This window comes from Ceratotherium simum, chromosome 2 (genome assembly GCF_057802395.1).
Source record: "Ceratotherium simum simum isolate JZ-2026a chromosome 2, ASM5780239v1, whole genome shotgun sequence".
NCBI lineage: Eukaryota > Metazoa > Chordata > Mammalia > Perissodactyla > Rhinocerotidae > Ceratotherium > Ceratotherium simum.
The window spans coordinates 79,322,295-79,346,129 of NC_141901.1; the positions used below are offsets into that span (position 1 = coordinate 79,322,295).

The 23,835-nt window shown below is 33.9% G+C and overlaps 1 protein-coding gene across 3 annotated transcripts in view; it reads right to left on the minus strand.

Annotated features, from left to right (window-relative positions):
* The window catches only part of PRKACB (protein kinase cAMP-activated catalytic subunit beta), a 124,090-nt gene that overhangs the window by 62,846 nt on the left and 37,409 nt on the right, over positions 1-23,835 (minus strand). Inside the window, exon 1 of one of the 3 annotated variants that reach the window (XM_004431538.3) lies at positions 6,506-6,704. The exons of the other annotated variants lie outside the window; for them this stretch is intronic. Coding sequence (XP_004431595.1) covers positions 6,506-6,689 — 184 coding nt within the window. The 5' untranslated portion in view covers positions 6,690-6,704. Of the gene's footprint in view, positions 1-6,505; positions 6,705-23,835 lie in introns of those variants that run through there. 3 annotated transcript variants of the gene reach the window in all.

Genomic DNA, 23,835 nt, shown 5'->3' on the forward strand with positions numbered 1-23,835 from the left:
CATGAGTATACATTAAAGAAACTAAATCCTGTGATATAACACTTGAATGTGCATAACACTGGAAAGGGTGGATCATCCTCCCATTAAGAACTTCTAAAGTCTCCACAGGGATCAATGGCATCACGTCAACAACAAGGATACATCAAATTGTTTGGGACCAGTTTTAAACCATGAAACTGTAGCAATGGCAAAATCAACAGCAGCTGAAAATGAGATCGATTGCTTATATATTAATCAAAATACCCATCTCTTTCTTCATCCAACCTTTGGCAAGAAGGTTAGCCTCTCTGGAATGAGTCAACTTCCAGAAGTTTAGCAATACTTGAAGGCAGCTGGAAGAAGACTCCAAGAAAAGAGCTACTTAGAAGTCCTGCTAATTTGAATAGATGGGTGCAATGTGCTTAGAACAATGCATAGTAAATAAATCTTTTATGTGATAATGTATTTGACAGTTTTCCACCCAGGGAATGTGGGAGTGAAGTGGTAGGAGTCACTGTTATATTGCACAATCAGAATTATGGGATGTACTTTATAATACAACCGAATCTCCAACTCAACTAGATTATATTATGTTGATTACCAAGGAACATCTAAGGATAATGCTTTATTCAGCAACTAAAAAATGTCTCTCAGACCATTTGCTACTACTAATTGATCAATTTTGAAGGGTGGGAAAATTCTGATAAATACTAATAATAAAGGAGAAAATAAAGCATGCTTGCCGTACCAAAAAATTATACTAGGAAATTTAAACATGTCTTCACTTAATAGTGAAACAAATTTAACTCCAAAAGGATATCTTTATATGTATATGTGGGATGCAATTAATTTAATACAAAAGCCCTATAATGGTCACAACAGTTCTTTAAATCTGTCCTATAAAATATAAAAATAATATTAGGCACAAAAATTTAGCTACAAGGATGTTTTTATATAATACCAAAAAGTTAAAAACAATCTAGATGGCCTGTGGGTTAAATAAACAGTGGGGTATCCTTATAACTGAATACAAAACAGCCATCTTAAAAGATATTGTAAAACTCTTTATGATAAGGAAAAATGTTATGAAACACTGTGTACTGGAAGATCTAAATTTAGGGGCTGGTGGAAATTTGTGTATCTATGCACAAAATAGACTATATATACAAAAATGTTAATAGTAGTTATCTTTTAGTAGGATTGTGTGTGATTTTTACTTTTTTCTTTGTTCTTTTCTGTGGATTGCAAATTTTCTTCAATGAAGATAAATTATTTCCTAAACAGATTAAAATGTTATTAGGGAAAAAGTGCTTCTCAAACATTAATGTGCATATGAATCAGCTGGGTAATCTTGTTAAACTACAGATTCTGACTCAGTAGGTCTAGATGGGGTCTGAGATTCTTCCTTTTTAACAAGCTCCCAGGTGATGCTAATGCTGCTGGACTGGGACCACACTTTAAGTAGCAAGATACTACCTGGAGTATATACTTGATCTTCCTTCTTCTCTAACCACGTAGCATGACTATTCTTGCAAAACACAAATAAGTACAAGATCCTCATTATGTTATTACACTTGATATAGTACTTGGCATAGCTAAATAGCCCATGGAAACATTTTCTAACTTCAAATAATTTAATATCCCCAATACTTAGTGTTACTATAAAGTTTGCTGATTACTCAAAATCTTATAAATAATCATGATAAAAATACACAGGTAACCTTGAAAAGTTTAATGCCTCTGAAATGAGGTATTTAGCAGGGTCAGGTCAGCATTTTACTGCTTTTGGTTAACGGCCATAAACCTTTTAAATAAATTGCAAAGATCACAACAGAACAAAAACGTGCTGGGTATTTATCCAAAGAACTTGAAAACAACAATGCGTAAAGATACATGCACCCCTGTGCTCATTGCATCGTTATTCACAATAGCCAAGACTTAGAAGCAACCTAAGTGCCCATCAAGGGATGAATGGATAAAGAAGATGTGGTATATATACACAATGGAATACTACTCAGCCATAAGAAACGATGAAATCCAGCCATTTGTGACAACATGGATGGACAGTGAGGGTATTATGCAAAGTGAAATAAGTCAGAGGGAGAAGGTCAAATACCGTATGATTTCCTTCATTAAGTAGTAGATAATAACAACAATAAACAAACACATAGAGACAGAGATTGGATTGGTGGTTACCAGAGGGGAAGTGGGGAGGGAGGAGGGCAAAAGGGATAATTCGGCATATGTGTGTGGTGATGGGTTGTAATTAGTATTTTGGTGGTGAACATGATGTAATCTATGCAGAAATAGAAGTATAATGTACACCTGAAATTTATACAACGTTATAAACCAATGTTACTGCAATAAACAAAAATTTAAAAATAAAATAAAATAAAAGATGATTTTAGGTCAAAAAAAAAAGTTAGTGTAAGACTGTAGTGATATTTAATGTTAATTTAACAAACAACTCAACATTTAAACATTTATTGAGAACTATGCTGGCAATACCAAAATAAATTGACAGATTCTACGCCTTATAGGAGTTCAAAGTCAAATAGGGGAGATAGGGAACTTAAGGACTAATGTAATATAATTTAATACTATAAAATAAGCCATAATAGAAGTGTGTATATGGTTATATAAGAACATAGGAAGAGATCATGACTTCTCGTAAGGATGAAGAACAGAGGAATACAATGCTTTGGTGATTTTCTCACAAAGATAATATTTGAGCAGAGTCTTAAAGTATGAGCAAATCTCACCCTTGGTAGAAGTAGGGAAAGGGAATTCCAGGCAGAAGGAACATCTTAAATAAGCACTGTTATTATAAAGGGAATCCATTGTCTGACTATTCGTTGCCATGTTCACTTAGTGACCAAAAGTGTTAGTTCCAATCAAGCGCCCAGCTCAAAGAGAAAATGTACAGTAGCTATATATATTTCCCTGTAATAGAATAAGCAAGTTAACTTCTCCTGTATTACGTTAGTTAAAATTCTTTGGGCTCTTTTATCAAAGGTTGCATTATATATTATTTTCCACTTTAAAAAAAAACTGCACTGGCTCCCCACTGTCTATTAGAATACAGTCCAAACTTCTAAATATCTAATAGAAAGCTTTCAAAGATCAGATCCACAGACTACCCTTCCAGACAATATCTTACTATATCTTTTAAGTAAATCCTAAATTCTCTTATTTTCACATATTTTAGTATGTTATTTTCTTATAATAAAGTAACCTTTTCCTCTTTCTCTGTGTTTCAAAATTCAAAATTCTTGAAGACCCCATCTTCTCTTTAGTGTTGATTTCTTCTTATACTGCTCCCACAGCAAGGTACTTTTATACATTTTTAAGCAACCATTTCACTATGCCTTGAATATTACATGTATGTTTGCTCTTCCTACTCTTGTTCTTGAGGGTAAGAACTAGATCTTATTTTTCCCAGAGCCTTGTTTACAGACTATGATATAATAAATCCTCGAAAAAGTTTGCCAAATGAATAAAAACTGATTACTACCAAGAAGTTTATGGAACAGTCGCAGATGGAAAAAGTAGATAAAAAGATAATGTGGAGGGTCTTCTAGCTTAGAAGTTACAATGTAAGATTCAGTGGACTAAGAAACCAAGGAAGTAAACTGTCTTACGGATTGTATGAGCTTTGGAAAGGTAAGACTGACTAGATCAAGTGGTCTATTATAACGACTTTAGCTATATGATTCTACCTGAAGAAATCCATATACAAAATCGCTCATTTCTTCAACATAGTATTTAAATCTACTATTCACTAATATGAATTTGTATCTGCCAAAGAAATAGCCTGTCAATTCATGGGAAAGCAGGATAGGTAAAGTGGTAGTATTCACCTATTCAGTCCTTAAAATGTTATAATTGGACATTCGTTAAGTGTATAAAGTCCAAGATTTAAAACATGTAAAACTTCAACCCAGTTCAGCATTGTATAACTCAACACACCATTTATGATCAAAGAAAGATTTAAAAGCTAACCATAATAAATTTGTCAGAAAGAGAACTCAACGAACTTCAATATTCACATTTATTCCAAGTCAGAACAAAAAGAATTCCTCCATGTTTTTTTTTTAACTTCATGTACTTAAACGTGTATGGAATCAGCTGTTAAATATTTATGTTATCAAACAGGAATTCCTGTTACTTAATTTAGTACTAAAAGATGAAACACATTTAAAGCTCTGGGAACCACTAACTGGCCTTTTTTCTGTATTCCTATATTTAATGTCACTGGAAAAGAAATAAAGTTGGATTAAAACTTGTTACATTTCATACATGCCTAAATTGGTAATTAATCTTTACTCACAGTTCATGAATCTAATTTTTAAAAAATTACATGTGGTTTTTGTGCTTAGTTGATTTCTTAAAATAGCACTTTTGGCACAAGCATATTTAGAGCGTTTATTATTAGGAGATATTACATTCCTTTTTCTTGCTAAACAAGTCATGGAAGTAAACCGCTTTAAGTAGCTTTGAAGAATGTAGGTTGTATGAAAACATATCAAAACTCCTTCCATAACTCAATTTATAAATGAATAAAAATTTGTGTTTTAACCATAAAAATAAACCTTGGAATTCTGAAACAACAGTGTTCCTCTCTTTCTGTTGTATCAGCGTTTTCTCCTGTATATCAACACATTCCGTAATAGGAAACTAGAGCTCCAAGCTTACCATATGTATTACTACATATATAAAATTATTGTGCATATTTTGATATTTTGGGGATATGAAAGAGAGAAGACAGTGGAAGAATACCTGATTAATGTAACATTCAGTTACTCTTTAAGAATTTCTTATATATCATGCCTATTATGCAATGGCTACAAGGGTTGCACCTAATTTTACTTGTGTACAATGATCCTACTTATTTTATTTTCTGATATCACAATAAAGAAAAATGTTAACAGCATTTTATCAGTCTGTTTTTTCCCAAAGAAATCATGGCTCATGATATTATCTTCCATTGCTAGATTTTAAAGTGTTTCAGAAAACATCACAGGCCCCATATATTTTAAAAATGGTGGGCGTATAGTTCAAACATAACTTTTAATTATTAAAAGCCCATGATATTCATTCATTTGAGATATATTTACTAAACACCCACTATGTGGAGGAACAGGTATTAATGAAACAGAAACTAATTCAGTATTGTCTTCATTCCTCACTAAACTTTTAATTAAAAGATCTTTGAAATGCATAAAAACGATTTCCAAAAGGCCTTAAGAGACTGCAATTTAACAGAATAGGGCAAGTAGAATGAATAACAAACTTTTGTTGCAAGGTAAATTTTAATAATGTACTATTACTTCAATATTCAACAGTTCATTAAGTTGAAGATATTTGAGATTCCTCATCCATTAACTTGCTACATAGTTAAGGATTAATTATAAATAATCAAAACCTTTAGAGTAAAAAAAAAATTTGTAGAAGTACACATTCTTTCCTTTCTTCCTAAAATAGCTTGAAGAAGGTAAAAAAATTCTGATGCCGAAAAGAAATAATTCAAATAAGCTTCTATAGAACTATGAAGGTGCTGCATAAAACAAGGAGTAAATTTTGTAAACCATTCTTGTTTGGTTTTGTTTTTTTAAACTGAGTTTTCTTCCTTAACTGCTATGGAATATATAAATGGAAAGAGGCAAAACCTAGTGCAATTTGATAATCAAACACACCATAAAGGGCAAGAGTACCAAGGGTAACTCTATTATTGCTTTCATCAGAGTGACAAAAATATCTTGGGGAGGATCCAAGGTGAGATGTGGAATGGAGGTACTGGTATTGTTTATACGTGAAATTTATCTTTTAAAGGGCATGTCACCAAAAATAATTACATATCACCATTTTAGCAAAGCAGTAAGTCCAAACATCTTAACATGCCTGAAAAGAATGTGATGCATGCATAAACAACTTTTTCCCCCTTTAACCATAATTATAAATAATATAAAATATAATTATAAAAGCTTTTGTTATTTATAATGTTACAAATATAAGATTTCCCATAGAATAATCATACTATGCTTTTATATTAGAAAATTCTGCTTGTAAAACTAAAGTAACTTTCAAACATAAATTTAAAAATAAAAGATGGCAAACAAAAATTTAATTATAAATTCAAGAGTCTTCTCGCCCCTTTTGAATTTTAAGGCTTATAAATCCAAGACATTTTAAAAAGTAAACTGATCATTGTTTCTAAAATTTAGGCTGTTTTATATAAAAACAAAAAACAGTAACACACTAGAAATGATATAAGAATTTTGTAGAAAATTTTCCTACTGATATTCAACTTAGTCATGATATAAAACAAAACAATGAACTACATGATTCAGCTCAACTTATAACCAAGTTTTTGCAGAATTTTTTCAACTTCATCTTGCAAAATGTCCTTGTGCAAATCATAAAAAGACAAACAAAACACAGTTCTTTATGTTTGATTCTAAAACTCCAATTAGCATTTGAGCTTCTAGTTATAACATATCATTTAAAAAAAAAAAAAACAACTTACTTGATCTGTCCCATAAGGCAGTATGTTCAGAGAAATGAAAGCTGTCATTTTCCAGAGCTGTTTTCTGATCATGTACAAAACTTTTAGAGTGTCTATGAAATAATCGGTTAGCAAAACCTTCCAATTTCTGAAGAGCAGTTGTACCTGTATACTGGTTACAGGGTAGTTCTCTGTAAGTTGCCATTCATGTGCATTTACACTTTATTTAAAGCAACTGAAAATATTTCCAGAAGGAGCGCAACAACTTCTTACACAGAAGCTAAGAGCTATGCATGTGTCAAACTTCCTGTTTGCAGAGTATTCAAACCACTACTGCTGTTCTGTTTCCTGTTAATATAAAACAGCACATTGCTAAGCCTGTCTTAGCAAAACTCTTCATCTCAACTAGAGATGGGATTTTAAAGACTTGCAGTATCAGCCTAAAAGGCTCTATGTTTAAGAGTGTTTTAATATTAATATACAGGTTAATGAGGGACTTAAATATAAAGCTTTATATATATAGTAGGCTGAAAATTAAAAAAAAGGAAAACTAGTTAAACGTATTACAATCCTATGCAAACAACTGAAGGCCAAACCACTCTCCAAATATGTTAAAAAGGTGTTTTTTCCAGGAAATTAGCTAATATATAGTTTTTATGAATCCTTATAAGAAGGCAACATTTCATCAAAAACTCTTGCAAAACAAATTCATAACACATATGTTTTAACTAAGAAAAAAATCTGAACTACCCTATCTTAAAAAAAAGAACTGAATGTTGCTAACTCACTGACTTCAGTCTAATATATACAGGAACTTCAAAAATTTAGCATGTCAGTATTGCTTATCAAATTTATAATCTGCTGACAAGTGCCTATCAGCAGTACCTTTTAAAACATTCTAAAATTTGAAAAAAAGAATAAAAAGTAAGATTTAAAATTATATAAAATCAGCTACGGCAAGAAATTTCAATTGAGAGGAAAAAAAATCCTTCTAGTTGACTGAGACATGTTAATTTTTCAAACTTAACATTCAGGACTACTTCTTACCTGATCCTTGATTTAGGGGTCTCAAAAACAGCTCCTTTGATTAAAAGTAAGTAAAATTTGCCATTGTCCTTTTGGAGGAAAAAAGTAACTCATGACATTTAACAATGATTGACTACTTGCCTTTTGACACTAATTAAAGGATAATCTTTTAAAGGGCATGTCCCAAAAATATGTGGTTTTCTCTTTGGAAGTTCTAAATAAAAAAATAAAAGGAAGGGAGGGAGGGAGGGAGGGAGGAAGGAAGGAAGGATTTTTTTAAAAAAATCTATCAAAAAAATATCTCAGTCTAAATTTCCTGCCAAATGCTTGACAAATACAAGAAATAGGAACAAGAAGGACAAATAGAATCAATAGGAATGATAATGTAATCAAATTAGGACAACACACACATACACACACACACAAAGGAAACACTAATGAATTTTGCCAAGTAACAGCTCATTTGTATACACTTTCTTTTGTGTAATAAAATTAATATCAATCTAAACAAATAGGCAACAGTATCTATAAGACTAAACTTCTTAAATTTGTAGTTTTCTGTATAAATGTGTATATAATAATAGGTAATTTGTTTATTAACATCTGACAGTGCTTTATACAAAACAGACAAGTGTGTGCAGTCTTTAATAAACATCTACAGAGCATGGACTGACTCTGTATGGGCAAAAGTGGATAAAATTCCTAAATTCTTTGACTTGCTCTCTTGGGAGAAATTCTATTCATCCTCAAGGTTCACTGCAAATGTCACCTCTTCACTCAAGTTTCCCACATACTTCCTAGAAAAATAAACTGTTCTCTCCTGTTTTCATTTGTAGTCACAGTTATAATTTTATGTTAAAATTTGCTGTTTGTAAATTTATGTCTCAAATTGTGAGTTACTTGCATTTACAAATGCAATGTGTGTATTACATACTCAATAAATATATGTTGAAGAAAGCATTCATTTTTAACAAAGGTCTAAGTAGAATCATCAAACACTTGAAAATGTTTTAATTTTATGATAGGACCATAATTGTAAATTATCCAACAAGCACCAAGTTGTTCATATATAGAGACAACAGTAATAGAAGTAATGTCATTGAACTCCTTTTTCTCTATATTCAGTTACTAGATTTTATTCATCTTTGAGTTTCATTTTTATTAATGCAAATGTAGATTTCTAAAATAACTTGTTTTCCCTGCTTCTAGTCACTCCTTTCAATCACTCATCTCTGATATATTAATCTCCCCGAATATTATACTCATGGTATTCCCTTGCCAAATGCACCAACTAATCCTAACATTTCAGCCCCACCATTTTCATTTTTAACACGTCTAGCCAACTTGTATTCAATGTTGCTTGAGTTTAGTACAGATATTCCAGATTCCTAACTAGAACACTAAGATTAATTTATTTAAAATAATGCATAAGCCTTACAACAAAATTACTAAAGCAAAAAAAGAGAGAGAGAGAAAAAAAAGTAAGCTTCACTAGATGAGTATCTAGAAAACATCACATTTGAAATCTGTACTTTTTTCAATAAAAAATTTGTTACAAAGTCCTTATAAGAAGGAGAATCTTTCTACTTTCCTCAGAGCAATGTTTCTATACATGGTAATGTGACCAGGAAGCTGTTGCTATGGAATTACTTAGGCGATTTGATTTTTATTAAAAAGAACTCTACTGGCATCTACTGCTAGAAAGAAACAACTACAGCTTCAACTAAAACTACGAATTCCTTCACAATTCAAATTCATCTTAAGAAGTATACTGCTTGTTATTCTTCCTGATGGTATTTTCAGAATTTGAATTTACATTAAGACGTCTAGCCATGTACCCAAAATTTGCTATAATAGCATATCTTATATACTATTAATAGTTTAATTAATGTATGATAAAACTAGAAAGTAATCAACTTTGAGGTTATCAAGTCCTTACTATTCATTCTGCATTAATTTTAGAAATTATAACAATTTTCTGAGTTGAACCTCCTTTGATTGCCATAAGATACCACAAAATTGTGGTTTATTTCTTATATTTAATAACAGTAATGATACCTTACATTTACCAAGCACTTTACAAGACATAAAATGATTTCCATTGGCTCATCAGATCTTTACAAATGAAGCAAACAGGACAGGTATTATTATCCCCTACTTTAAGATGAGAAAACAAACTCATAAACATTAAATGACTTGTCCAAAGTCACCTAGGTCTTCCAGCTTCTGGATCAGGGCTCCTTTGTACTGCACAACGATTTACCACAAGAAGTAAAGATTTTTTCAAATGCAGTATTTTCCAAACAAGGGTGGGGAGGTGGGGATACAAGGAAAGTTGGAGGTGGGATTGGTTCTTGGATACACTGTGGAGAGTCTGAGAATCTGCTACGAGAATGGTTTCGTTCAGATGGTCACTTTATAGCCACGCAATTTCACTGTCCACATTTATGTTTACAATCATGTTAGGGTCAAGTAGAACTATGTACTTTAGAGTTTGAAGGTTAAATAAAAGAAAAACATGGATGTATATTTGATACGTAAATGATGCATTTGCTTCATGTGGAGGGTAAATGATATGACCATGACCCCTACTATTCAAATAAAGGTTTTAGGGTAATAATTCTGCCTTTCCCAAAATGTTATAAATGGATTCATACCTTTTATAAACGGATTCAACCTTTTAAGACTGGCTTCTTTCATTTAGTATAGTGTAGCAATTGGGGTTCATCCATGCTGTGTGTTTCAACAGTTCACTCATTTTTATTGCTTAATAGTATTCCACTGTATGGATCTACCACAATTTATATATTCACTCATAATTGAATTGCCTTCGCACCTTTTTAAAAAATCAATTAACCATATTTGTGTAGGTCTATTCTGGACTCTCTATTCTGTTACACTAATCCATCTGTTTGCTGTGCCAATTCTCTCATCAATACTATACTGTGTTGGCTACTGGTTTTCTAGTAAGTCTTAAATCTGATAATATAAATCTTAATTTTTTTTTCTAAATTGTTTTGGCTATTATAGTTTCTCTACTTTTCCATTTAATTTTAAAAGTTTGTCTGTGTCTACAAAAATAATCTTGTTGAAACTTGACTGAGATTATTGGGAAAAATGACATCTTAACTACATTGAGTCTTTCAATCCACGATCATAGTATGTCTCTTCATTTACTTGGGTCTCTGATTTCTTTCAACAGTGCTTTACAGTTTTCAGCATACAGATCCTGCACATATTAGACTTACACCTAAGTATTTATTATTTTTTAATTGGAGCTATTGTAAATGGTACTTTAAAAGATGTTTACAATTGCTCATTGCTAGTATATAGAAATATGACTTATTTTTATATATTAACCTTGTATACTGCAACCTTGCTAAACTCACTTATTAGTTTTAGGAGTCTTTTTTTTTTCTTTTTTTTTTTTTTGTGAGGAAGATTAGCCCTGAGCTAACATCTGTTGCCAATCCTCCTCTTTTTGCTGAGGAAGATTGGCCCTGGGCTAACATCCGTGCCCATCTTCCTCTACTTTATATGGGAGGCTGCCACAGCATGGCTTGACAAGCGGTGTGTCAGTGCCCGCCTGGGATCCGAACCTGCGAACCCTTGCAGTGGAGCACGCACACTTAACAGCAATGCCACCGGGCTGGCCCCAGGAGTCTTTTCCTTTTTATACATTTCTTGGGATTTTCTATGTAGACAATCATGTCAGCTTTCAACAGATACAGTTTATTTCTTCCTTTTTAATCTCTTTTATTAGCTTTTCTTGCCACATTGCACTGGCTAGGACTGCCAGTAACATGTTGAACAAGAGTGGTGAGAGTAGACATCCTTGACTTATTCCCAATCTTAGGAAGAAAGTGTTCAGGTTTTCATCATTAATTATGATGTCAGCTGTAGACATTTTTTTGTATATGCATCTTATTGAGATAAGGAAGTTTCCTTGTATTCCTAGTTAGCTGAACATTTTTATCTTAGAGGGATGTTGAATTTTATCTAATAGTTTTTCAGCATCTGTTGATATGACCATATGGTTTTACTTCTTTAGTCTGTTAATATGGTAGATTACAGTCACTGATTAATTTTCAAATATTGAACCAGCCTTGAATTCCCAGGATAAATACTTCTTGGTCTTGATGGACTCTTCTTTTTATATATTGCTGGATTCAACTTACTAATATTTTATTGAAGACTTCTGTGTATATATTTACAAGAGATATTGTTTGAAGTTTTATTTTCATGTACTGTCTTTGCATGATTTTGATATCAGGTTAAGGATGGTCTCATAAAATAAGTTGGGAAGTATTCTGTCTTTTATTTTCTGAAAGAGATTTCAGAGAACTGGTATGATTTCTTCCTTCAATATTTGGTAGAATTTGTCAGGAAAACTATCTGGGCTAGGCGTTCTTTTTTGGAAGGCTACAAATACTAATTCAATTTCTTCAATCGATATAGTACTATTCAGTTATTTATTTCATCTTTAATAAATATTGGTAGTTTATGTCACTCAAGAAATGGTCTATTTCAACTAAATTGCCAAATTTATGTAAATAGAGTTGCTTCTAATATCCCCTTATTACCCTTTTAATGTTTGTGGCATCTGTAGTTATATCTCTTCTTTCATTCCTGATATTGGTAATTTTGTCTTTTCTCATTTTTCTTGGTCAGTCTGGCTAAAGGATTCTAAGTTTTACTTACTTTTTCAAAGAACCACCTTTTGTTTTCATTGATTTTCCATATGATTTTTTGTTTTTTGTTTTTCTTTTTGAGGAAGATTAACTCTGAGCTAACATCTGTTGCCAATCCTCCTCTTTTTTGCTGAGGAAGATTGGTCCTGGGCTAACTTCCGTGCCCATCTTCCTCTAGTTTATATGGGACGCCGCCACAGCACAGCTTGATAAGCGGTGCATAGATCCGTGCCCGAGATCCAAACCTGCAAACTCCGGGCTGCTGAAGCAGGGCATGCAAACTTAACTGCTATGCCACCAGGCCAACGACTTTTCTGTTTTTTTATTGATGCCTGCTCTTATCTTTTTTTTTCTTCCCTCTACTTTCTTTGGATTTATTTTGCTGTTTTTCTAGTTTCATAATGTGAGAACTTAGATCACTACATTAAGACTTTTCTTCTTTTCTAATACTTTCTAATAATTTCTAATTCTTCTGAACAATGATTTAGGTTCATCTGACAAATTCTGACATACTGTATTTTCATTTTCATTCAGTTCAAAATATTTTCTAATTTCCCTTAAGACTTTATATTTGATCATATATTTAGAAGTGTGTTGTTTAAATTTCCAAGTATCTGAGGTTTTCCCAATATCATTGTTATTGATTTGTATTTAATTCCACTATAGTCAGAGAACATATTTTGTATGATTTTTAATTCTTTTAAACTTAAGGTTGGTCTTATGACCCAGGATATGGTCTTTGATAGTGAATGTGCCATGTACATTTGAAAAGAGTGTCTTCTGTTGTTGTTAAGTAGAGTATACCATAAATGTCAATTAGGTCTATTTGGTTGATGGTATTGTTCAGGTCTTCCATATCCTTCTGGATTTTCTGTTTAATTGTTCTACAGATTACTGAGAGATGATTATAGAAGTCTTCAAGTTTGTAAGTTTTTCTATTTCTCTCTTTTCAGCTACATCACAGTTTTTGCTTCATGCATTTTGAAGCTCTGTTATTAGGTTCATATGCATTTAGGACTGTTCTGTCTTCTGACTGAATTGACAGTTTTAGTATTATAAATGTCCCTCTTAATCCTGGCTAATCTTCCTTATTCTGAAGCTGACTTTGTATGATATTAATACAGCCACTACAGCTTTCATTTGATAATGTTTGTATGGCATATCTGCCCTCCTCTCCATTCTTTTGCTTTTAAACACTCTATATCAGTGTATTTAAAATAGACTTCTTATACACAGCACATAGCTGGGTCTTGTTTAGACCATTTATACTTGTTAATGTAGTTATTGATATAATTGGATTTAGGTCTATTATTTTATTTTTTTTATGTTTGTCCCCTACTTTTTAAAAGGGCTTTAATGAATACAGTTAACTACAATAAACCAAAAATATTTGAAGTGTAGAATTTGATGTTTTGATATATGAATGCAATTGTGAAACCATCACCCCATCATGATAATGAACACATCCATCACACCCAAAACTTTTCTCATGCTCTTCATAATCTCTCCCTCCTGCCATTCTAAATCCCCAGGCAACTGATACTTTCTGACAATACAGATAATCTGCATTTTCAAGATTTTTATATAAAATGGAACTCTTTTTGTTAAAATAAACTTTATTTTAGAAAAGTTTTAGAATTACAGAAAATTTGCAAAGATAGTACAGAGTTGCCATATACCCAACACCCACTTTCCACTATATTAACATCTTACATTAGTATGGTAGATTTGTACAATTAATGAACCAATCAATATTATATTATTGTTAACTAAAGTCTATTTATTCAGAGTTCTTTAGTTTTTACCTAATGTCCTTTTTCTGTTCCAGGATCCCATCCACGATACCACATTACATTTAGTACTCATGCCTCCTTAGGCTCTTCTTGGCTGTGATGGTTTCGCAGGTTTTCCTCGTTTTGATGACCTTGACAATTTTGAGGAGTATTGGTCAGGTATGTTGTAGAGTGTCCCTCAACTGGTATTTCTGAGGTGTTTGTTTCATGATTAGATGGGGTTAGGGGGTTACTGAGAAGAGGTCAACAGAAGTAAAGTATCATTTATTTATCACATTATATCAAGGGTATATCCTGTCAACATGACATCACTGTGGATGCCAACTTTGATCACCTGGTTGAGGTAGTTTGTCAGGTGTCTCCACTGTAGAGTTACTCCCCCCCCCCCTCTATACTGTACTCTTTGGAATGAAGCCAGTATGCCCAGTGCACACTTAAGGTATGGGGAGTAAGAGTGGACTTCCTCTGCCTGGGCAATGTGTCTCTTTTCTCCCATTTATTTATTTATTCAATTATTTATTTACATCTATTCTATTGGAAACTCTTTCAATTGCTTCCTATGTCCCTCTGATATACAATTCTGTGTATGTGTGTGCGTGTGCATGCACGTGCATACATGTGTGTTTGAGCACTTCCTTTCTAGCACTATAAAATGGCGCAAGCTCATTTTCTATACTTCCTGCCCCAGTTCTAGAATCAGCCATTTCTCCAAGGAGCCCTAGTTCCTTTTATTGGAGAATGGTATTAGAAACCAAGACACAGGAACTAGGTGTGCTTACTGCTACCAGGTGTTGTTGCTTCTAGGCCCTCTCAGCTGACAGAGCAAAGAAATGTATGTGTATACATACCCATATCCATTAAGTATTTCTATATGTAAGCACCTGTGTCTATTATAAGGCAAATATGAGTTCTTCCTGGTATCTCCAACTCTGATTTATTACTGCATGATTCATTTTAGCTTCCTCCCCTTGCTAATCTGAAAATTCCCACTCAACAGTGAGAAACCTGGCTTCCACCATCTACCATCCACTTACTTACTTGTTCAATTTCAGTATACACATATAGCAATAACAGAATTGTTAACCTGGTACATTTAACAATTTTATCCCTGTGGGAAACAACTTTATCAACTAGAGTACAATACTATGTAGTTTCTTTTGCCTCTAGTCTTACAGACCCCACTTATTTCCAAATTTACTTAGGTCAGCACCTTCTGCCTTATCTTCAGTGAGATTGTTTCATACATTTGTAATACAGTTAGATTGTTTTGTCACATTCTGCATTTCATTCTGGGATCCCTCAACCTTCCAAATGATTTTTTTGGAAATTAAGCTTCACTCTTTGTACCACAGTGTTTGAACAAATGCATAATGTCATGTATGCACAATTATGTATCATACAGAATAGTTTACCACCTTAGTAAATCCCCTGTGCTTCCCTGATCCTTGACACCTACTGACCTTTTTACCATTGCTAGAGTTTTGCCTTTTCCAGAATGTCACATAATTGGAATCACAGTACACAGACTTTTCAGACTGTGTCTATCACTTAGCAATATGCATTTAAAAATCATGCATGTCTTTTTGTGGCTTTATAGCTCATTTCTTTTTATCACTGAATAATATTCCATTGTATTCCACTGTACCACAGTTTGTTTATCCATTCACCTACTGAAGGACATTTTGGTTGCTTCTAATTTTTGGCAATTAAGAATAAAGCTGCTGGGCCGGCCCTGTGGCTTAGCGGTTAAGTGCACGCGCTCCGCTACTGGCGGCCCGGGTTCGGATCCCGGGCGCGCACGGACGCACCGCTTCTCCGGCCACGCTGAGGCCGCGTCGCACATACAGCAACTAGAAGGATGTGCAACTACGGCATACAACTATCTACTGGGGCTTTGGGGGGAAAAAGAAAGGAAGGAGGGAAGAAGGGAAGGAGGGAAGGAGGGAAGGAAGGAAGGAAGGAAGGAAGGAAGGAAGGAAGGAAGGAAGGAAGGAAAGAATAAAGCTGCTATAAACTTTCATGTGCAGATTTTTGTATGGACATAGTTTTTAAACCAGTGGAGTAAATTCCCAGAAATGTGATTACTGGATTGTATGGCAAGACTATGTTTAGCTTTGCAAGAAATTGCCAATATGTCTTCTAAAGTGGCTGTACCATTTTTTACTACCACCAGCAATAAAAAAGAGTTCCTGTGGCTCTGCATCCTTTTTAGCAATTGACAGTTTTTTGTGTGTTTTAATTTTAGCCATTCTAAAATATGTACAGATTTTCCCCAATAGCCAAAAGTTCACTTTACGCCACTTTGCTTTTACAAAAGAACTACATTAGTACCTGTTTTTGCTAATCCAAAGAAATCAAAAGAGGAATTTTGCTTTTACAAAAAAAAGGTGAGAAGTGAAAATAGTGTTCAGCATTTGTTTCGCAGCAAGCCATTACAGGGGCTAAACAATCAAGCATGCTGTCATATTTCAAGCCTTCCACATCAGCCACAGCAGCAACCAAACTTCGATCTTTGACACTGAGGCAGGCAGACATAGGAGAAGGTGTAGACGTTGGTGACCCGCCTGCCCTGATGGATTCAGACGACGACGATGAGATGTTAATAGGTGACCCTCTTCCTCTCTCTCCTACACTCGTCTCCTGTACCTCCCAGCATCCCAACCTCCGATGACTCAGCCTAAGACTCCATCATCACCACGACCACCTCTCAGCCTTCCAGTGTGCTCGCTGTCTTCCCAATTCTGGTAAGTGAAACTACACTGTGCAGGCACTATTTCTACTTTATATAGGCTGTGTATTTATCATACCTTTCCTGCTTTTACTATATGTTAGTGTTATTTTTCATTTGTGTGTTATCTGGTATGATTCAGTAGGTTACTTTTTGGGTCTGAGAATGCTCAAAAAATTTTCCCATACAAATTAATGGTAATGGCTTCTTAGCTTCATGCCATTTTGGCTTAAAAAAGTTTTCATAGGAACACTCTACTTTTGGATAGTGGGGGAAATCTGTATAGAAGTATCTCATTGTTGTTTAAATTTGCAATTCCCTTATGACAAATGATATTGAGCATCTTTTCATATGCCTATTTGCCATCAGTATCTTTAGCAAGATGTCTGTTCAGATCTTTTGCTCACTTTTTAATTGGATTGTTTGTTATCTTATAATTGAGTTTTATTTGGTAGAATTCACCAGTGAATTCATCTGGTAATGACACTTCATCTTTTGGAAATTATTTATTAACTATAATTTTCAAATTGATTCATTTTTTAATAGATTTACACCTATTCAGATTATCTACTTCTACTTGTGTGAGTTTTGATAATTTATGTCTTTCAAGAAATTGGTCCATTCATCTAAGTATCAAATTTGTGGGTCTAGAGTTTTTCATAGTATTCCTTTATTACGTATTTTTGTGTGTGTGTGTGATGAAGATCAGCCCTGAGCTAACATCCATGCTAATCCTCCTCTTTTTGCTGAGGAAGACCAGCTCTGAGCTAACATCTATTGCCAATCCTCCTCCTTTTTTTTTCCCCCAAAGCCCCAGTAGATAGTTGTATGTCCTAGCTGCACATGCTTCTAGTTGCTGTATGTGGGACACGGCCTCAGCGTGGCCGGAGAAGCGGTGCATCGGTGCGCGCCCGGGGTCCGAACCCGGGCTGCCAGTAGCAGAGCGCATGTACTTAACCGCTAAGCCATGGGGCCAGCCCCTCCTTTATTACCTTTTAATGCCCATAGGGGCTATAGTGATGGTCTAGCTTTCATTTCGGATAGTGGTAATTTATGTCTTCTATCTTTTTTTCTTGATTAGCCTGGCTAGATGTTTATCAATTTCATCGATCTTTTCATATAACAAACTTCTGGGGTTTTTTTGATTTTCTTATTGTTTTCCTATTTTCAGTTTCATTAATTTCTGCTCTAACTTGCGTTCTTTTCTTTCACTTACATTGAGCTTAAATTGCTTTTCTTCCTCTAGTTTCCTAAGGCAGAACCTTATGTTACTGATTTTAGATATTTCTTCTTGTCCAGTGCATGCATTTAAGGTAATAAATTGCCCTCTCAGCAGTGCTTTTACTAAATTACAAAAATTGAGATAAATTGTATTTTCATTATCATTTAGTTCAAAGTATTTTTAAATTTCTCGAGACTTCTTCTTTGACTCATGTGTTATCTAGAAGTGTGTTTAATTAATTTCCAAATATTTGGGGATTTTTCCAGTTTACTTTCTGTTATTATTTCTAATTTAATTCCATTGTGATCTGTGAATATACTTTGCATGAGTACTATTTTTTTTAACTTAAGTTGTGGCTTATGGCCCATAATGTGATCCATCTTGGTGAAAGTTCCATGCAAGTTGCAAAAATGTATATTCTGCTGTTGTTTGTTGAATAGAATATTCTATAAATGTTAACTAGATCAAGTTGACTGATAGTGTTGTTCAGGTCATCTACATACTTACTGATTTTCTGCCTGCTTGATCGATCAGTTATTGAAAGAGGAGTGTTGAAGTCTCCAACTATAATAGTGGATTTGACTATTTCTCCTTTCAATTCTATCAGCTTTTGCGTCATGTGTTTTGACACTCTGTTGTTAAGTGCATATGTTTAGGATTGTTAAGTCTTCTTGGAGAACTGACCACCAAATCATTATGTAAAGTCCCTTTTTATCACTCATAATTTTCATTGTTCTGAAATCTGCTTTGTCTGAAATTAATACAGCTACTCCAGCCTCCTCTTGGTTAGTGATAGCATGGTATATCTTTCTCCATCCCTTTCCTTTTTACTTTTTTTTTTTAACACCTTATTTATTTATTTATTTTTTTCCCCCAAAGCCCCAGTAGATAGTTGTATGTCATAGCTGCACATCCTTCTAGTTGCTGTATGTGGGACGCGGCCTCAGCATGGCCGGAGAAGCGGTGCGTTGGTGCACGCCTGGGATCCGAACCCGGGCCGCCAGCAGCGGAGCGCGTGCACTTAACCGCTAAGCCATGGGGCCGGCCCCTTACCTGATTCTTCATATTTAAAGTGGGTTTCTTACAGACAACACATAGCTAGGTCTTTTTTTTTTTTCCACTCTGACTATCTCTGTCTTTTAATTGGTGTATTTACACCATTCACATTTAAATTGACTATTGACACCGATTAATATCCACCATGTCTGTTACTGTTTTCTACTCATTGCATTTATTTTCTTTTTTCCCCTATTTTTCTGCCTCTTCTGATTTTGACATTTTATATGATCCTATTTAATATCCTCTCAACGTATCAATTATACTTCTTTTTAGAAATTTTTTCATGGTTTTCCTGTTTTATTTCTAACTAATCTAAGTCCACCTTTAAACAGCACTATACTGCTTCACTTGCAGTGCAGGTACCTTATAACAGAGTATTCCCAAGAGGTTCTCTCTGCTTACATTACTCATGTATTCTGGCATATTGCCTATTTTTTCATTATAGTCCTTAACATATTAATCATAGTTACTTAAAATTCCCTGACTGATAATTCCAATATCTGTAATATCTGAGCTTAGTTTTGATGCTTGGCTTGTCTCGACTGTTTTTTCTTGCCTTTAGGCATAACTTCTAATTTTTTGTTGAAAGTTCACTGTGTAGCATTAAGTAATAGGAACAGAGGTAAATAGGCATTTACTGCGTGAATTTGTTAATCTGGCCAGGAGGTGGGCTGTGTTTAATGTTTGCTACAGGTGGCAGAACCTTCAAGTTCCTCTGGTATCCTTGTTTTGTCTCCCTTATTGACTCTGGGCTGCCCTCAGTACTCCTCCTCAGAGGCCAAGCAGCTCTTTCAGCTGTAATTCATTGTTATTATACTGGAGCCCTGTCATATATCTGCATATTTGCATACTGGTTTTTTCTCTTTTGGTGTTGGTATGAGGGTAAGATGTGGGGGAGTAAAAGCATTCTATACTTTTAGGATTAAATCTCAACTTTTTACTTGGCCTATTTCTCTGGGCTGTGCCCCTCACAGCCAGTGGTATAGCTTCTTTCTTCCTTAAGTTGACTAGAGGGGGTTGGAGTAGGAGGGATGCCCTCCCCAAACTGGGATAGGGCTCTGGTAATATCTTTTCTCCCATAGAGCAGACCTTTGCTGGAGAACGCTCTGGGCATATTTCACAACAATTACCCTTCCCTCCTCACAAGGGGACCTTTCCCAGTATCTTCATCTTGAGAACCTACTGGGGTTCCTGGAGGTAAAAACCATGAAAGTATGGGGGCCTCCCTAAGACTGTCGCTCCCAGGAGTTTCACACACTCATGCAAGTGCATACTCAGCCTCCAGCAACTTGTCAAAATTATCATTTAAATATTCCTACTAATTTATGGCTCCAATGGCTTCCACTGTAGGTAAGCAGATCTCTGCTGTGACTCTGGATTTGCCTGTTTCTCCAGATTTCAGGCTAGCGGTTGCTCTTGTAAGAACAGGAGTGATGACTTCTAGGTTTGTTTTACGTCACAGCTGAAACCGGAAGTCTCTTCCCTCTGTTTTTCATTCCTCTGTTTCCCAATTCCTGCCTTCTTTTAGATTACCTGAATATCTGCATATTTGTATAGTGGATTTTTTCTTCTTTGTTGTTGTTTTAGAGATTATGATATACAGATGTCACTTTTCACAGTCTTAGAATTAAAATTTTACCACTTCAAGTGAAATTTATAAACCTTACAAACATTTGGTTCCCTTTAAATTCTTTCCCCTTTATATTGTAGCTGTTATGTATATATATCTACATACATTGGAAACCCCACGAGCCAATGTTATAATTTTTTATTTCAACCATCATACATATTTTAATGAACCTAAGAGGAGAAAAATAGCCTGTTATATTTACCCAGATATTTACCATTTCTGTTGCTCTTCTTTCCTTTATGAAGTTCCAGATTTCACTCTGGTATCATTTATTTTCTGCCTGAATAACTTCCTTTAGCATTTCTTTTAGAGCAGGACTGCTGGTGATTGATTATCTTTGGTTTTCAGTAATTTAATTATGATGTATTTGGGTGTGGTTTTCTTGGGATTCACTGAGCTTCCTGAATTTGCAAATTTATATGTTTTGCCAAATTTGGGGAGTTTCCAGCCATTATGTCTTCCTTTTTTTTTCCTGCATTAATCTCTTTCCTCTCATACTATGATGTCAATGACATTTATATTAGATGTTTTTATATTGTCCCACAGGTTTCTAAGGATCGGTTCTTTTTTTTTATTATTGTTTTTCTGTTGTTTATATTAGAAAATTTCTTCTGATCTTCTATATTAATTCACTAACTCTGTTCTCTGTCATCTCATTCACAGAGTTTTAGGTACCTGTACAGTCCCTGATGCTCCCACCACGGCCATAAGAGCACAGTTTCAGGAGTGTGTCTTACCTGAGGCAGGACCAGGAGAGAAAAAAAAATAGGATTTCCCTCACTTTTTCCTTCCTGCAGGGGCTTCTCTTCCAGGGCCTCTAATCAGAAAAAGATGGCTTCTCTTACGGCACTTTCTATCTATATCCATTGCCCAGATCTGGGATTCAGACTGCTTTGAGGCTAAGCTGAATTGTGAATCCCACTGGAGATGTGGGAGGAGACAGAAAAACAAGGAAATTCACTACTGTATCTTCCTTCGAGTCTGGATTTCCATGCCCAATTTGCTTGCTATTATTTACTTTTCAAATTCTTCCCACGGCTACTTCATGTGTTCTGTTCAAGGATTTTAGGTGTAATGAGTGGAAGATATAGGGTGATGTGCACTTACTCCATCCTAATTGGAACGAGAAACCTATTTCACTATTTTTTATTTTAACAATTTCATGATAGATTTATAAATAAAAATTTTAAAAGATATGACTTTCAATATGCTCCACCTTGATCTGTGTAAAATTGATACGTCTCTAAATAAATCCACAGTAATGTTGTAGTACTTTTGTCACAGTACTTTATGTGACAAAAAAGTTATATGCACACATTTCTTTGAAAAACATAATTTTTATATAAAATATAATGGTTACTACTAATAAAAATGGTACCATTATTAATATGAAATTGACTTTCACACTTGGTAAAGTGATACATTTTCAAACATATAAACAAATTTTCATAATCACACTCCATATTTTTATCCTTAGACTCTCCATAATGCCTAAAATAATACATAGTAATAAATCTCAAAGTATAACAATCTAAAAAAGTTTATAATCTTGCTAAGTATTAAGGAATAAGTTAAATTAATACAAGATACAAAAATAGTATTTTACTATTCCACATCGAAAGAGAAATGAAAGTTTATTTCAATCTTAAAATTCTACTGTAAGAATATACAATTGCTCAAAACATATGTTCCACATCGAAAAATAAATATTCTGTAATTTTTTCTTTCAAGATTTTAAACTGCTTTATTCAGACGTTTGAGTCTGGAGTACACTGTCCAATATGGTACTCACTGGCAACATGTGGTTATTCAAATTAAAACTTGACAAAATTGGAAATTCTATTTCTTAATCACATTAGCCATATTTCAGGTGCTCAACAGCCACATGTGGCTAGTGGCTACCTTTTAGGCAGCACAGATACAGAACATTTCCATTATCACAGAAAGTTCTATTGGACAGAACTAGGCAATAGGAGCATCCAAAATTTTACGGAAGCACAGTCCCTGAGATATCTATGGGCCATAACTGTGTTAGCTCTTATTAGTTTATGCTTATGGTAAAAAAAAAAAAAAAAAAAAAAAAGAAATTTTTTTTTTTTAAAAATATAAACTTCTTATTTTAAATTTCCCAGTTACAACTATTTTTAGAAGTTACTGTATATTATTACTTATTAAATCTGTGATTTCATCAAGCCATACATTTGATTCAGGGCTTATCAAGGAGATACAAAATGATTTAAATTTTAAAAATACTAGGGGAAAAAACCCATAATGACAGAGGCTTGCTTGATAAATACCCAGGATCCAAACAGATAGGAAAAAAATGTTGTTGAAGGTTGTATTATCTTGGCTGATTATCCATTTAATAACTGAATGATGATACGTATATTGATAATACAAAACTGCTGACAGATATTACTTGTCTTAAAACAGTGTTGAGTAGATGACTTGAAGAGAATACTGTAGATGGGAAGAACTGTGGAGATTGGTATTCAAGTTAGTTATTTCTATGACTTAACTGGCTCCTTGTGCAGTGAGTACTTTAAAGAACCTAGGATTTGTTATGCTTGCTGATAGATGGGTTTATGACACTTTTTAACTAATCAGTTATCTCATTATATAATCCCTGGTTTTCTCTTCTGCAAAATAAGATCATTATACCTTCCCTAACTATATCACTGGTTTCATGTGTAACTCAAATAAGATGATGTAAGTGAAACTGCTTTGTAAATTATAAATATTATGAAAATGCAGACTGGCATTACATTAACATATCTGATTATTAACAACAGGGTTATTATTTATTTAAATCAGATTAAAGAAATTCAAAGTATACTTCAATATCATTTTTTAAAGTCTAAACACTGGAAGCATCCAAACAACCAAATTCTTCAAACAAGATTTTTTTAAATTACTCTGTTGTAATATTTGAGTGTGTCTATGAGAAAGTGCTGGGTGTGCCATAACAGTCCATTTATGCAATTTGGACAGAATGCTATAGATCTGAATGGACGATTCCACTGACATCAAGGCAATATTGCTCTTAAAGTATGAAAGATGTCAGTCCTGTGTCCCACACTGTCTAATAAACCTTGTATGCCAAAACATTTTTTAAAATTGTACTTTTTAACAGGTAAAGTACTTACATTATGGAAACAATTTTAATGAAAAATAGATTAGATTATGAACAGTCCTGGGCAAA